At 44.3% G+C, this 14783-nt stretch overlaps 1 protein-coding gene across 5 annotated transcripts in view; it reads right to left on the bottom strand.

The window, feature by feature from the left end:
* Nucleotides 1-14783, bottom strand: part of FYN (FYN proto-oncogene, Src family tyrosine kinase) — a 214636-nt gene that overhangs the window by 24264 nt on the left and 175589 nt on the right. For 3 of the 5 annotated variants that reach the window (XM_030316179.1, XM_030316178.1, XM_030316180.1), the window contains 4 exons: nt 13522-13686; nt 10297-10476; nt 8008-8084; nt 7761-7914 (listed from right to left, as the gene is read on the bottom strand). In XM_030316179.1, the coding sequence (XP_030172039.1) occupies nt 7761-7914; nt 8008-8084; nt 10297-10476; nt 13522-13686 (576 nt within the window). Of the gene's footprint in view, nt 1-7760; nt 7915-8007; nt 8085-10296; nt 10477-12945; nt 13102-13521; nt 13687-14783 lie in introns of all 5 variants that reach the window. The other 2 variants (XM_030316181.1, XM_030316182.1) reach the window with 2 other exon arrangements.

A 14783-nucleotide genomic window follows, 5' to 3' on the forward strand; every position in this document is an offset into this window, starting at 1 on the left:
GTGCTTTTTGAATCCAAAATCTGATTATATTTAATTAGTACAGGCATCTGGGATTTCTAATACACAAAGAGTTATTAAAGTAACAAATCTTTCTAAAATATGTTCACCATGAAAGAATGTGTTAATTTATGCAGTAACAATTTTTTAACATGAAATAATTAACATGAAAACTGCAACAATTATGAATTCTTCGCAGTCTAATTTATATGTGAATTTTCCTCCAGATAATAATCTATTCAACTTAAACCCGCAATACTGGGAGCATTTGAACGACGCATTTTTCTTCTTCTATTTAATACACAAACCTAAACTCACAGCATGTCTTACACAAAGTCACGAAAGCCCCGGTTTCTACATACATCCCAAAGATCCAAAGATTAAATTGCCTTGACATTAGCTTCCTCAACAATGATCCTGTCATTAACTTACACCTTAAAAAAAAAAAACAACACAAAAAACCAAGACACGGAGCAATTCTATATTCCTGTCTTTGTGATGATTCAAATCAGGAGAGGAGAGGGCTAAATAGGCAGGCGACCTGGCTGGGAGCGGTTAGGGAAAGATCAAGTGGGTGTGTGTGCTGCATGTGATATGTGTGCCTGAGTGAGGGGTGGGTATGAGGAGGACGGAGGGAGGGAGGGGCAGACACACACACACACACACACACACACACACACACACACACACAGAGCTACTATCAACCCACTGGATCAATAGTAGTGATATTACTATCACTACTAGTAACTACAACTATACAACTATCAGCTTAGCATTTTGCTTTGTGCTAAGTACTTTTTATGTATTAAGCCATACAATTCTGTGATGTAGATAACTATTATTATCCCTGTTTTCAGAGGAGGGAATGAAGGCTTAGAGAGGTTAGGTAACTTGTCAAGGTTTACAGTTAATTAGCAGCAATGCTAGGATTCACACCAACATCAATTTGATTTCATGGGCTATGTGTTTTGTTTTGTTTTTTAATTTTAGACAGTGCAAGTTGGGGAGGAGCAGACAGAGAGGGAGGTTGGGAGGGAGTGAGAGAGAGAGAGAGAGAGAGAGAGAGAGAGAGAGAGAGAGAGAGAAAGAGAGAATCTTAAGCAGGCTCCACACTCTGCGCAGAACCCCACACGGAGCTCCATCCCAGGACCCTGGGATCATGACCTGAGCCCAAATTGAGAGTTGGATGTTCAACCGACTGAGCCACCCAGGTGCCCCAACATTCATTGTGCTCTTAACAATCCAGTTCCTCCTATCTTTGGGAGGGTGTGTGTGTGTGTGTGTGTGTGTGTGTGTGTGTGTGTAGAAGGAAATCAGTCTGGCTATCCAGAAAGACATAAAGCTAAGTGCTTCCAGGAGCAGCAGGAAGGAGTGAATAATAACAACAGCTTCTTCTCTATTCTTCTCTAATTCTCATGACCTCCTGAAAGGTGACCGATACCAACCTGACTTCAGGATGTGAAAGCTGAGGCTCACTGAGGCTAGAGCTTATGCAAAAATCCATGAGCAGGAAATGGCAGAGCCCGGATCTGAACACAGACCATCTAGCTCAAAGTTCTGGTGCTTCCCATTACCCCAAAGACAATCTGTGCAGGGAGTGCTAGTGTAGCAAACCATCCTCTCCGGAGCATCCTGCTGTCACCACAGGATCTGATTTCCAGAGAGCCGTGCCTGGTTCTCAGAGAGCAGGAGAGCATGTGAAGAGTATGGAGTGGTGACAGTGATTTGGGCTATTTTCACTCTTGTACACGAGTATCTATTAAATACCTACTACTGCTCTGCGCTGTTCTTTGGGCCAAATCACCTCTACAAGGAAGCAGCAACACTGGGTCCATAGGTACTTGGGAGAATTGCCACAACAGTGCTTGTCCACGTATGTGTGTGCACATGCACATGCAAACACAACCATCAGTGACACTACGGAGAACGCCCATCAGATACTCAGGTTTGACAAGATTAAAAACAACAGAGGCAGCATGGAGGCAGGGACAGTTCTCAGCAGAGAAGGCAAATAGGAGAAAAAGGAAAGTCGGTGGGGGCCCTTGGGGCATGTAGGTGATGCTAAGTGCTGACTGCCTAGATAGAGCTGGCTATAAAATAAGGAACTAATTTTTTTTTCTCTTAGAAGATTGATTCTTCTTTATTGATTACTAGCAGTCTTTTTCCTAAAAAAAGTTTTTAGGCAAGAAAAAAAAAAGATACTTTTCAAGGAAAATATACATCAAACATGAAAAGTTTGGGTCATAAGAATGGCTTTTATATTCCACAAGCCGCAAAGAGCTTTTATAGACAGCCCATTTAATCCTCACACTAATTATGTGAGGTAATTATTTTCATTATCACCATTTCACAGATGCTAAAACTGAGGCTCAGAAAGGTTAAATGATTTGTCTGGGAACACCAAACTTGTAAGTGACAGAGCTCATTCAGATCCAGGCTTCATTACTTCCTCATAACTTTTTTTTTAATTTAATTTTTTTAATGTTTATTTTTTAGAGAGAGAGAGAGAGAGAGAGAGAGAGAGAGAGACAGATAGAATCCGAGGCAGGCTCTAGGCTCTGAGCTGGCAGCACAGAGCCCAACACAGGGCTCGAACTCTTGAATGGTGAGATCATGACCTGAGCGGAAGTCGGACGCTTAACCGACTGAGCCACCCAGGCACCCCGAGGCCTCCTACCTTCTAACCCAGGTTCCTCAGTCTTACCAGGCTCCCTCAGTAGCCCAGAGGGAAGTATGCCACCAGCAAATAACACAGTAACCATGCGTTGTACCTTTAAAGATACGCCCACAAAATACGCTGGGTGGTATTTATAAATGCTAACCACAGGCTTGCCTTAAGGGTAACAGTTCTAGTCCTGGGATATATCCAAGAGACAGGAGGACATATGCCCACTAACCACAGCAGAATTCATAATGGTACCAAATGAGAAATACCAGTAGAACAGATAAACTGATATATTTGTTTAACAGAATGATGGGAAAGAAGCCAGACACAAAAGGGTAATACTGTATGATTCGCTTATATGAAGTTCAATTATAAGCAGAACGAATGGATGGTGACAGAAGTACAAACAGTGGCTACCTCTGCAGGTGACTACTGGCTGGATGGGGGATGAGGTGGTCTTTAGGTGCTGGCAGCATTCTGTACCTTCATCTGTGGGTGGTTTCAGGGGCATATACATATGTAAAAACTTACTAAGTTGTGCCCTTCAGATCTCTTCATTTTAGTGTTATGTATATTACGGCTCAGTAACAAATAAGTGTCCCCCCAAACAAGTCATGCTTACACACAAGCCAAGTCTATCTGAACTTGCTAGGTTTAAGTCAACACTAGTCAGCACTGAGCTTCCTGAAAGCTTATGAAGAAAGCAATCTATCAAGAATTCTCCCACTGCTTCCTGTTTGTGTGAGCTTTGAAGGAACTGATGGTTGCAGGGGGCTGTGGGTTTTGGAAAGCAAGGCTTGGTGACAGCCGTCCATGCTGGTGGTTCTTGGAGGCGAGGTGTGGATGTGTGAGGACAACATCCAGACAGTGGACCCTTAGGGTGCGGTGTCCGTGGCATAGGCAGGGCTGGGGCTGGCTCTGCAGCAGTGCTGGGGTAGGGAGGTGGCTGACATAGGACCTCAGGTGAGGGTGCAGGTGGGGGTAAGCTGACAGGAGGGAACGGGGGCACGTGCCTGGAGGCGAGGACCCATGGCAGTGGTACTGGGTGAGGGCTTGCACACCAAGCTTGGATGTGCCAACCACAACCTCCTCAAGCTCAACAAATCTGAAACCAAACTCACCCTCTTTCCTCTGGAAATGAGTTTTTCTTCTGACTCGCTCATTTCTGTTGCTGTCAATTCCGTTCTCGCGATACTTGCATCTGACTACATGGGAATTCCCTTTGCCTCCCCTCTCCCTTATCAGAACAGCGTCTGAGCCTTTCCGTTATGTCTGCAGTCCATTCTTGTGTGTATTTTTATTCCCCAAGGACTTAGTCTTGTACAGGACACAATAACAGCAGTATTTATATATCACTTGCCATGTGCTGGGCACCGTGCTAACCACGTCACATGTCTTGTTGTTAGGTATCTTGGCAAAAATTAAAGCACAAAGCAGGTAAAATGTATTTCCACTTTAAGCAAACTGAGGTGTGGGAAAGTTAAATAACTTGGCCAAGGCCCCGAGGCTGGCAGGCCATGGTTCTATGTGGCTTCAGCGCCACTCGTGTGTGTCCCTTTGCACGCTTGCAGACCGCCCTGGTGCAGTCTCAGGCTTCCTTAGGTCAGGAGCTCCTAGCAAAGTCCCTTTCCCAGACAAGGCATTCAAATAATTAATGCTGGCATTACTTGGAGACCCTGATTGGATACAATTTGGCAATGAGTTTATGACTAAAGAAGACGTGCTGGGATTGAGGGAGGCGTACAGGCAAGAGAATGAGCGATAGCAAATAATTTCTAGCTGCCTCTAGAATGCTGTTGACAGGGGACCACCCTCACAGGCTCTGACCCTGGTCTTGACCTTCTCCCCGACAGGGGCTTCTGCTTACAGTCCAGTGGGGTAGGGGGTGGTAGGAGGAAAGGAACACAGGGAGGGCTGTTTAACACATGTCCGAATTTCAACTCTACTTGTGCCCTGGGAAATGTCACCGCATCTACCCAGGGCAGGGGGGGGATGGTATCAGACATTTGTGTGCCCGTAGATGGGAAACCCACAATGGTGTTGAAAAACAACTGTCACTCACAGTCCCAAAATACCTGTGTTGGGCACTTGCTTCTGAACGCGGCCCACACTTCCATAATCAAGCTTTAGCCTGACCGTGGCCTCTGGGTATCATAAAACCCGACTTGTAAATATTATCAGGCACATGGCCCAGCTGTCTGGAGGAGCTGATTAATCCCCAGCAGAAACTTTAGCACGCAGCACGCATGCCATCTGTAGAGCACACTAGCAGATACATACCAGGCCTTTCTGTCTCGTTAAGAGGCCAGGGCAGGGCAGACCCGCGGGAGGAATTTTATAAACAGCTGGGCTGTCCCAGAACTGGAAAATGAAGCTCTTTCAAACTCCCTCACACATGCACATTAGAAGGTGCCCCTTAAAAACTTTCCCATAAAGAGAAAAAGGGGCGTATGACTAACCTCAATTTTTATTTTTTGTTTTTAAATCACTGTCTTGGTAAGAGGCTATTGGTGTAGCTTAAGAGGGATGCAATGGTGCCGGCCACACCTGGATTCAAATCCTGCCTCTGCCCTTGTACTAGCTGTGTGACTTTGTACAAGTTACTTAACCCCTCGGAGTCTATCATTTCCTTCCCCGCTCCTCACATTTACCCTCTCAGGCCTGGCTCTCGGTAGGTAAGCGCCCCAGCTCCTTCCTTTCCTTCTGCTGCAGGACAGCATTCTTGTATCCTCCTTGTAAATCCTGGAGCTCCCAACCTTTGTGTCTTTCTCCAAGTTCAGTTCTCCACTTCATTTACTTCTCCTTACTCATCTCTTTCCAGTGTTTGTCATGGATAGGTAAATATTTGTGAAAGGGAAGAGAGAAACAAAAAGAATTTTAAGAGGGAAGGGTGGGACTACTTGGAAGTTAAGCAGAGGAAACACGGTACAAAGGGTATGAAGCTGATCTGAAAGGCGTCAGGACAGCAGCTGGGAAACTGATGGTGGGGGGTGAGGAAGCCACCAGAAGTGGACAGACAGCTGAGTGGGGAGGAGGGTGGGACTTGATGCCCAGGACTGAGGGTGGCCACCCGTGGCCCTGCTCCATGGTGGAAGCATGCGGTCAGGGAAACCAGTGAGGGGCTCTCACACGCCTTCCCCTATGGCGCCAGTCACCCGGGGCCACAGCCAGAGGACCGGACCCCACTCCACGAACTAAACATTCAGCCTTGTCAACAGCACCTCCATGAACATCTTCAGTTTCTGCCCTGCAGCCTTCTCGTTTGTGTTTGGTTCAAGGCGCGGATTTGTAATCACAAATTCCGTGGAGTCCAGAGTCCGGCAGAAGGGGAGAATCAAATCCTGGACTACCCCAGCTGGCACCAGGACTCTGCTCACGCAGGCAAGGAGGCTTACGTGATGGATTGCCAAGACCAGCTCCAATCTCACCCCTTCCTAAATCAAATATTCATGTCCCCAAACCTTCACCTGCTCCCCCTCCTTCTGGGTCTGTGAATTGGGATCTGAAGGGTTTGCCTCAGGGTGAAATCTCTCATTTAGGGCCAGGTCTCAGACCCCAGTGGCACTGCAGACCCTCTCAGCTCACGTGGACTCAAAATCATGTCCACATTTCTCTCTGGACTGCCAGTGCCAATCACAGCTGCCCGTGTGCCTCTGATTAGGGACGTGGCCCGCCGTCTGGCCCCACAGGAGTGTGTGCGTGCGCGTGCGTGTGCGTAATGTGTGGGCATGCTCCCTGTTGTGGGCGTTTGGCTCCAGGACAGGAAATGCCATGTGTTGGGGAAATTCAAATAGCCGAGCTGTCTGACCAACATGGAATTGAGCACTTGGACAGTATCTGCACCAGCCAGGGTCTCAGTTTAACTGTTTTCCTCGTCACTTGAGAATGATAAAAGGAGGGAAGAAATGGCATGAAATGACAGAATTTAGAAAGAAAGGACAGGAATTCCAAGGTGGCTATTACAAAACCCAGTAGAAAGCACTGCCCTGTAATATATTCCAGTCACCGCTCAGCCCTGCTCAGAATGCCTAGGCTTGGTTAAAAACAACAGTCATGAAGGCTACCCATTTCCTTCAGACGTGAACATTATATTCTACGTGAGGAGCCTACATTCGACTGCAAACGGCACACTCAGTTTCATACATTTACCTGTTGACTGCTGTGTGCAGATCCAGGAAGATCAAAAATAACCCTGGGAATTCCCTCCCTGGCATCTGGTGCTCTAAAAAGCATCCAAAAAGCTCCCCACTGGAGTGGTTGCTCGTTTGGGATGTATTTAATCTAGAGTCTAATTTCTACAAATCTGTGGAGGAGGGAGAATGGAGGGAGATGATTTAGAGGAGGTGGGGCTGCTTAGGAGACGCCGCTATTTTCTGTCCTCTTTCTACATGATCCCCCTTCTGCTCTTCTCCCTGCTCTGGACCCAGCTAGACCCATCAGTGGGCTCCCCTGACCTCTGGCTTCTTGCTGGGTTTGGCAGGATCTCTGGAGGAGGAGCTAAGGTATGAAGCCCCTGATCCGTGCCTGGCCTCTGTCTGCCAAAGGTGGCCTCTGGTTCTTAGCTCTGGTGCCTGCCTATTCCCTTCCCCACTGCCCTTCTGGCCTCGGGTCAGGTCCGTGGCTGTTGCTACCTCTGGGATATCACCTCCTGCCTTGTTGGCTTTCCTAACTCTGCCCATGCCTTTATAAAGAACTCCTTTATTCAAGTCTCCAACGAGCGTGCTTTCTTCATTCTGCTGAAACTCTGATGGAATGATGCGCTATTATTTGGCTTCTCTTTTGGCCTTCCACAGCCCTCTTTCTCCAAAGGCAAAGCATCCCAGGCCTGGACACTGTGATGAGGGTAGCATGAGTCAGGAAGACCACATTAGAGGACATTCATTCACCAAAAAGCAACATTTGTCCATCTACTGGACCCACCACAGTCTCCCATCTGCAAAGCTGTCAGATTCCCGCCAGGTTAAGAAGAAAGCACTTGGCCAAAGAAGGCCATTTCAAGTATTTTCTGGAGGAAAGGAAGGGAAGGGGAGAGGAAAGGTCCTGAAGAAGCTCCTGTTCTCGAGGCTGAGGTCACAAGCCCTCCTATTTAAGTGCCCACCTTGTCGTGCTGTGTACTCATTGTCTTCGATCAATCTGGCTAGTCCAAAGTCAGCAATCTTGCATATGAGTCCGTTCCCCACTAGGATGTTTGCTGACCGCAGATCCCTGTGGATATAATTCATGCGCTCGATGTAAGCCATTCCTGCAGCAACCTGTGGAAACCGATGAACAGGACACGTTACCCCACGACTCGTACTGACGTGGCAGTAAACCTGAGGCAGGAACCAAGGGACCATGCGGCCTACCTGTGCGGCCATATCCACAAGATTTGGTAATTTCAGAGCTCTTCCTTCCCCATCTTTTAAGAAATCAAGTAAACTTCCTATGAACAAAAGAGAAAACCATTTCAATTTACTTTGAAAGATAAAAATGCCTGACAAAGGGTTGGGTTTGGTTTTCTTATTAGAAATAATGAGGTGATTGAATGAATGCCATCAATGAAGAAAAGATTTATTAAAAAAAAAAAGAGGCTAGAAAAAATTCTGTTCTTTGAAAGGTAGCAGTTTTATCTTTCAGAAACAAACAATAGTGACTCCATTTCTAAGGACAACAAAAATCTGACAAACCTACAAGAAATGGGATGCAATTCTCTTTATGTCATAAAGAAGGACATATGAGGAGCTAACCACTTTAGCCTCATCTCCCATCAGCCCTGAATGAAGGAGTGACATAGGGAAAATGCCACCCAGGCCAAGTGGCTCCCAAAGTGTGGTCCTGGGACCAGCAGGAAGAGCTTCCCTTAGGGAATTTGTTAGAAATGCAAGCTCTCAGGCCCCACCCTAGAACCAGAATCAGAGACTCTGGAGGCGGGCCCAGAAAGCTGTATTTTAAGAATACCCCTTGGGAATGCAAGCTGGTGCAGCCACTCTGGAAAACAGTATGGAGGTTCCTCAAAAAACTAAAAATAGAACTACCCTACGACCCAGCAATTGCACTACTAGGCATCTATCCAAGGGATGCAGGTGTGCTGTTTCGAGGGGACACACGCACCCCCATGTTTACAGCAGCGCTATCAACAATAGCCAAAGTATGCAAAGAGCCCAAATGTCCATCAACTGATGAATGGTAAAGAAGATGTGGTTTACATAAACAATGGAATACTACTTGGCAATAAGAAAGAATGAAATCCTGCCATTTGCAACTACGGGGCTGGAACTGGAGGGTATTATGCTAAGTGAAATTAGTCAGAGAAAGACAAAAATCATATGATTTCACTCACATGAGGACTTTAAGAGACAAAACAGATGAACATAAGGGAAGGGAAACAAAAATAATATAAAAACAGGGAGGGGACAAAACAGAAGAGACTCATAAATATGGAGAACAAATTGAGGGTTACTGGAGGGGTTGTGGGAGGGGGGATGGGCTAAATGGGTAAGGGGCACTAAGGAATCTACTCCTGAAATCATTGTTTCACTGTATGCTACTTTGGATGTAAATTAAAAAAATAAAAAATAAAACAAGTTGAAATTAAAAAACAAAGACTAAAGCCTATAAAAAGAAAAAAAAAAAAGAATACCCCTAAATGATTCTGATACACAGTAAGGTTTGAGAATCATTGGCCTCGCTTATTTACAGATTTTAAATCAAGAAAAGAATATCTGAGGAATACAGGGTGGGGCAGTTAGCTCCCCTTTTTAAATCATGGCCAGCCAGGCCTTGAAGATATCGGAAACAAAACAGCTGAAGCTTCAGAGCCACTGTGATAACAGCCTAGGGAGCTCAGGACCAACACCAGGGCGGAAACAATCATGTGCTGAGGCTGGATGGAGGCTCATGATGGTCATCGGTGACTGTTTCCATGCTTTAATCACAAAGTTATTTACCAAATAACCCTGGATACAAGGGACAAACAATCTGCCAGGGAAAAAAATTTCCAAGTGTATTTAAAAAGAAAGTATATGGACAGGAAAAATTATGCTGGTGCCCCCTGATGTACAACGCATTGCCTTTTAAGGCCGTTTCTTGTTTGGTTTGTCTATTTTTCCAAAACAAAGTGATTCTGGGCCTTATCCTTGGCAATAGTGCTTTGATTAGAAAGAGGCAGAGAAAGAATGAAAATAAAACGGGCTCTTTAAAAGCATGTCTTTCTTCGTCTGATGTTTAAGAAGAGAACTGGGAAAGAAAAGGTGCTGAGAAGATGGAGACTAAGCTGAGCCCAGAGACCAGTGTCCGATACTAACTGTTCAGCCCTGAAAAAGGAAATTTAGCACAAGCCATGGCATTCAAAGTAGCAGCAAATGATCATAACCCTCCAGATCACCCCGGGTATTAAATATGAATGCTTTAATTATGGAGAGGAGCTGGGACTCCTGACATGTGCAGCGTGCAAAAGGTGTTGCATTTCATAAGGATCTGGGGGGCAAACTCAAGGTCATGGTCTGTTCTAACAATGCTTTCATTAACGAGCACATGATTTGTGCTTCCTGACAGGAATGCCGGACTCATGCAGAAAGCAGAACAAAAGCAGGCAGGCACCTCCATCTCCCTCCCCGAAATAACCCCTGTGGGTCAACTGCGAGGTGGGGCCTGACCTTTATTCATGTACTCGGTGACAATGTAGATGGGCTCCTCGGACACCACTGCGTAGAGCTGGACCAACTTGTCATGTTTCAACTTCTTCATGATCTGTGCCTCCTCAAGGAATGACTCGGGGGACATTGTGCCTGGTTTAAGAGTCTTTATGGCTACTTTTGTGTTTCCATTCCAGGTACCTGCACACATCCCACAACGTTAAGTCAAACCGAGGATCCTCTTTTGATGGGAAAATAAAAAAGCTTTTAAATCAACAGCTACTTGCATAAGGTTAGATTTTAACTTAGAAAAACTTAATATCCTTTTTCGTTGAATGAAGACAAGCGAATGTAATAAGGACTGTGTCCAATATCTTCAACAGGAAACATGAGTTTACTTATAGCTGTGTTATGGTTTGTAATTCTTTTAACTTTTTTCTGATTTTGATATATGCCACTTTCCTTTTCTAGCTCGCGCATGTGATTACAAATTGGTACCCAAAGTTTTGGATGCTTCTTTAACAAGGCTGAAAGTTCAAAGGTTAGAACAGGCCTGGCTATCCCACCGCTATCCCTTAGACAGTAGAGCAAGCATGGAAGAAACTAGGATAGTTCTGTTGTATGAAGGGTGCCATTTAAAAAAAGACGGCAACACACCGAGGAAGTCTGGAAGTTACCTTTCGACTTTCCACCGTGTGCGGTGGGTGAGCTACTTGACAGAGACCTTGAACAGCTGATATATAAGTGAGATTACAAGTATGCCAATGGGCACTGGCAAGAAGCTCACGGTCTACTTGCCCCAAACTTCAACCAGGTAAGGACAACTCCTCAGGTCAGCCACAAGAGCAACAGCCTCTATCGGACTGAAAAAATCAAACAGCAGCTAAGAGGGAACAGAAATATTTAGGCTTCACAGGTGGAGAAAGTCAAGTAGATACAGAGACAGGCCTGGTTTATGATCATTTGTTGCCTCATCTGTAGAATAGGAGTAGAACTGGATTATCTTTTGAATCTCTTTCAGCTGAGAAATTAAAAAAACAAAAATCCAGGTTCTATGTGTATTCCATTATTAGTCCTACAACTTCGGATTAAAACTCTAAGGGAAACAGAAAAATCTGCTAAGTTAGAGCGTGCTTTTTCTGTTTGGAAAAGAGAGCTGGTTTAAATGAAGATTCATTTTTATATTTAATGTAATTGACTTCAGAATTAAATATTTCTGTAAACGTTTGTTACCCTGTTCAAAACATGGTTCATACGATTACAACATGAAGCTTACAAACATCTAAGTTATGAAAGAACAGTGGCTTAAAAAAGAGTTCATTCAAACCTTATAAAATATCTGACCACTAAATATAAATGGAAAATCTGATAATCTGCAAGTGGTCTTTGCTATTTGAGTGCTATTAGCATCCCAAAATTTTAAATAGAGATTTTCCTCTCTAATAACAACCCAGTTACTCTCACTGGCATTCCATCCTGATCCCGAACTACCACGACATAATGTTTTATGCTCAGTGGGCAACAAATTCTTAATAATGTGGTATAATGATTTAAAGTTGATAATCATAAAATTTGAAAATAAAATTTTGTAGAATGTCCAATTCTTCCTGATTGTATAAATGATTGAATTGAAATCCTTGGCACCCACAACTTCAATTATAAATTGGGCAGATGAGGGAGAGGAAGGCTACATGAAGATATTTTATGATACTTGAGTTAAAGTACGGAGACACAATAATGTGGACTCGAAAAATGAGAGCACTTATTATATAGTAGCTTATACATACACAGCACGTATAGGTGTATGTTTGAATGTCTATCTCTAACCTTATCGCTACACCCATATCTATGTAATATTTATTCTTTGCCAGGCTCTGTTCCAAGTGCTTTCACTGTACTAAATCTTCTAATGCTGACCACCCCTGCACACCTACAGCTACAATGTAAAAACAGGTACCTATCCATATTGTTTTTAATTGAACCTAAGAAAGAAGGTAGATTCCATAAGCACCAACACTGTCTCACTGACAGATGTCTTTGGGTGGCACCAAACCCATGGATTTTCTCCAAGCAAAGCTGTAAATGACCCAAAGGGTGTTATAAAAGCAGTGGGAAGGGTCTAGTGCAGTCAGCCTCATCAATGAATGACATGACAACCGAATTAAGAGAAGTATGTGTGCCTACTGAGCACGAACTGCGTGCAAGGACTCTAAATATATTGTCCTATGTGATCCTCAATCCTATGAAGTAGGTATCATTCCAATTCTACAGACGAGGAAACTGAGGCTCAAGGAGGTTAAATGAGCCCCTTGGATATGGTTAATCAGCTAGTAATGATTCAAACCCTGGCCCACTGAGCATAAAAGCCCATGGTCTTTCCCTATAGTAACCCATCTATAGTATCTTACCTTCCTATGTCTCAGGAAGAGGAAACAACAGACACTTATTGTATTGGTGTTTCTTCTATGTGCGTCTGCTTCACCAACCATATGAAGAAGTATAGAAGAGCACAGCAAGGTATCGCCGTATTCTCAAAATCTAGATGGCCTGCGTCTGTCTAGCTTCAGGTTAAGTGTCTTGGTCCCAATGACTGTGTGTGTGTGTTTGTTCAGACTGTCCTTTTAATTGGCCTTGAGAAGTAGCCAAAATGAAATGTGCCCTCTGCCTTACCAAGCCACACTTCAGCGAAACACCCCTGACCCAGCTTCTTCTCCAGAGACAATGAACCACGTGCAACTTCCCAAGCATCTTTAGCCAATCCAGAAGTTTGTGGGGTACAACTTGATGCAATCACAGTTAAGTTAAAACACAAACCATCAGCTTTCTCTACAGGAAAGGGAATTAATAAAGAAAACACAATCCTTATAATCTGTTATCATGCATGCACTAGGGAAGATGGAAGGTGACTTACCCTTTAGGGCAACACTGAGTTCACTGGGCAAACGTTTGCAGTTGTAAAGGAAGGGCAAGGCATTTGTGCAAGCTGGAACATTCCTTGCACTGTTTTCTGGCTTATGAATTGAGATTCATATAACGGCATAATGTGAGCCATTTGCCAATCTTGACCACTATCTCTCTTCTAGAAATTCTGGAATTTTGAAATCAAAATCAAATGTATAATTCTCTACTATGAGTAACTTAAGCCTTCTTCCTGGTCATAAAGTCTTTATTTTCACCTTCCATCTTCGCTGTTTGGGACTTCCCAAACGAGAAAGCTAGTAATAAAATAATTGAGTCTCAGCATACCCATCCATACTTCCCCAAACTGCCCATTTCCCAGTCTCTTGATCAACTGCAGGGATTCTCGAGGGATTTCCCAGACATCTTTGGTTTTGACAGACAGATCGGTAAGCCTTGGCATCCCTTTATGACAGGGAACTACGAGGCGGCAGCAGAGGCCTGCGGCTCTCTCTGATGGAGCGAGGACAGCGGCAGGAGAGGGAGAGAAAAGCACAACACGTGAAACAACACTTACAGTTGCACAAACCCAGCGAGTGCACAGTGTTGCTGAAAACAGTGCTACGTCGGCGGAGAGCTGCGCACATCTTGGAAGATTAGACACCACACATTGAAACATGGTCATTGGAGGTAGAACAGAGGACATTTTCAATGCGGACTGCTCCATGCCTCCAGGTATAGTATAGTTTACACATATATACAGGTACAGGTATGACTGCTTTGGTTTCTAATACTCGCTAAGGAAGAAAAACATTTTCAGCAACTTGTGCTAATAACATGTCTCTGGAACCCTGAAATACCTCCGCTGATTTCAAAAGGTACATCTGGACTACTGAATGTCAGCACGACTGTCCTTAACCCTCTCTAATGTCAAGGGTTTAGGGGCTTTCTTTGGTCTGAATATATTGAAAATTGTAGCTTCAGTACAGGATTTTTCTCTTGAATCTTAGACTGTTATAAACTAGTAGGGCTGAAGATTCTACCTGGCAGGGGAAAAAAAGAGGTCACATTTCTCTAGTGATTTCTTTGGCATTTTAACTGACTCTATTCTACCAGTCAGATGCTCTCACTTCTTTGATATTTCCCATTAAAAATAAATCTTTTTAACAGTCTCCAATGTATAATTTAGAAATCTGGTTTCAAAGCAGAAAGACAGGAAACCGAAATCTGTACAAATTCAAGGATGTGAAAGAACTGTTTCTTATGAAAAAGACAAAGGAAAAAAGTTATCACTTATAGGTTATTTGGATTTTTTTCTTTTGTTCTCTTTCTTTTCCTTCCTTCCTTCCTTCCTTCCTTCCTTCCTTCCTTCCTTCCTTCCTCCCTCCCTCCCTCCCTCCCTCCCTCCCTCCCTTCCTTTAAAAGAATATACCTTTTACACTTTAGCAGTGGTAAGGGGGAAATTGCCTAAATGCCAAGTGAAATCTCTGTCAGGTAAGAAAAGGTAACAAAGAACAAGGAATCAGGGCAGTGACAAAAGCTGTAGAAAGCCTGGCTTGTGAGGCAGAGCCTCTGCCCCACCACACACCCTGAAGGCCCCTCGGATCCAG

Source organism: Lynx canadensis, chromosome B2, assembly GCF_007474595.2.
Source record: "Lynx canadensis isolate LIC74 chromosome B2, mLynCan4.pri.v2, whole genome shotgun sequence".
In the NCBI taxonomy this organism is placed as follows: Eukaryota; Metazoa; Chordata; class Mammalia; order Carnivora; family Felidae; genus Lynx; species Lynx canadensis.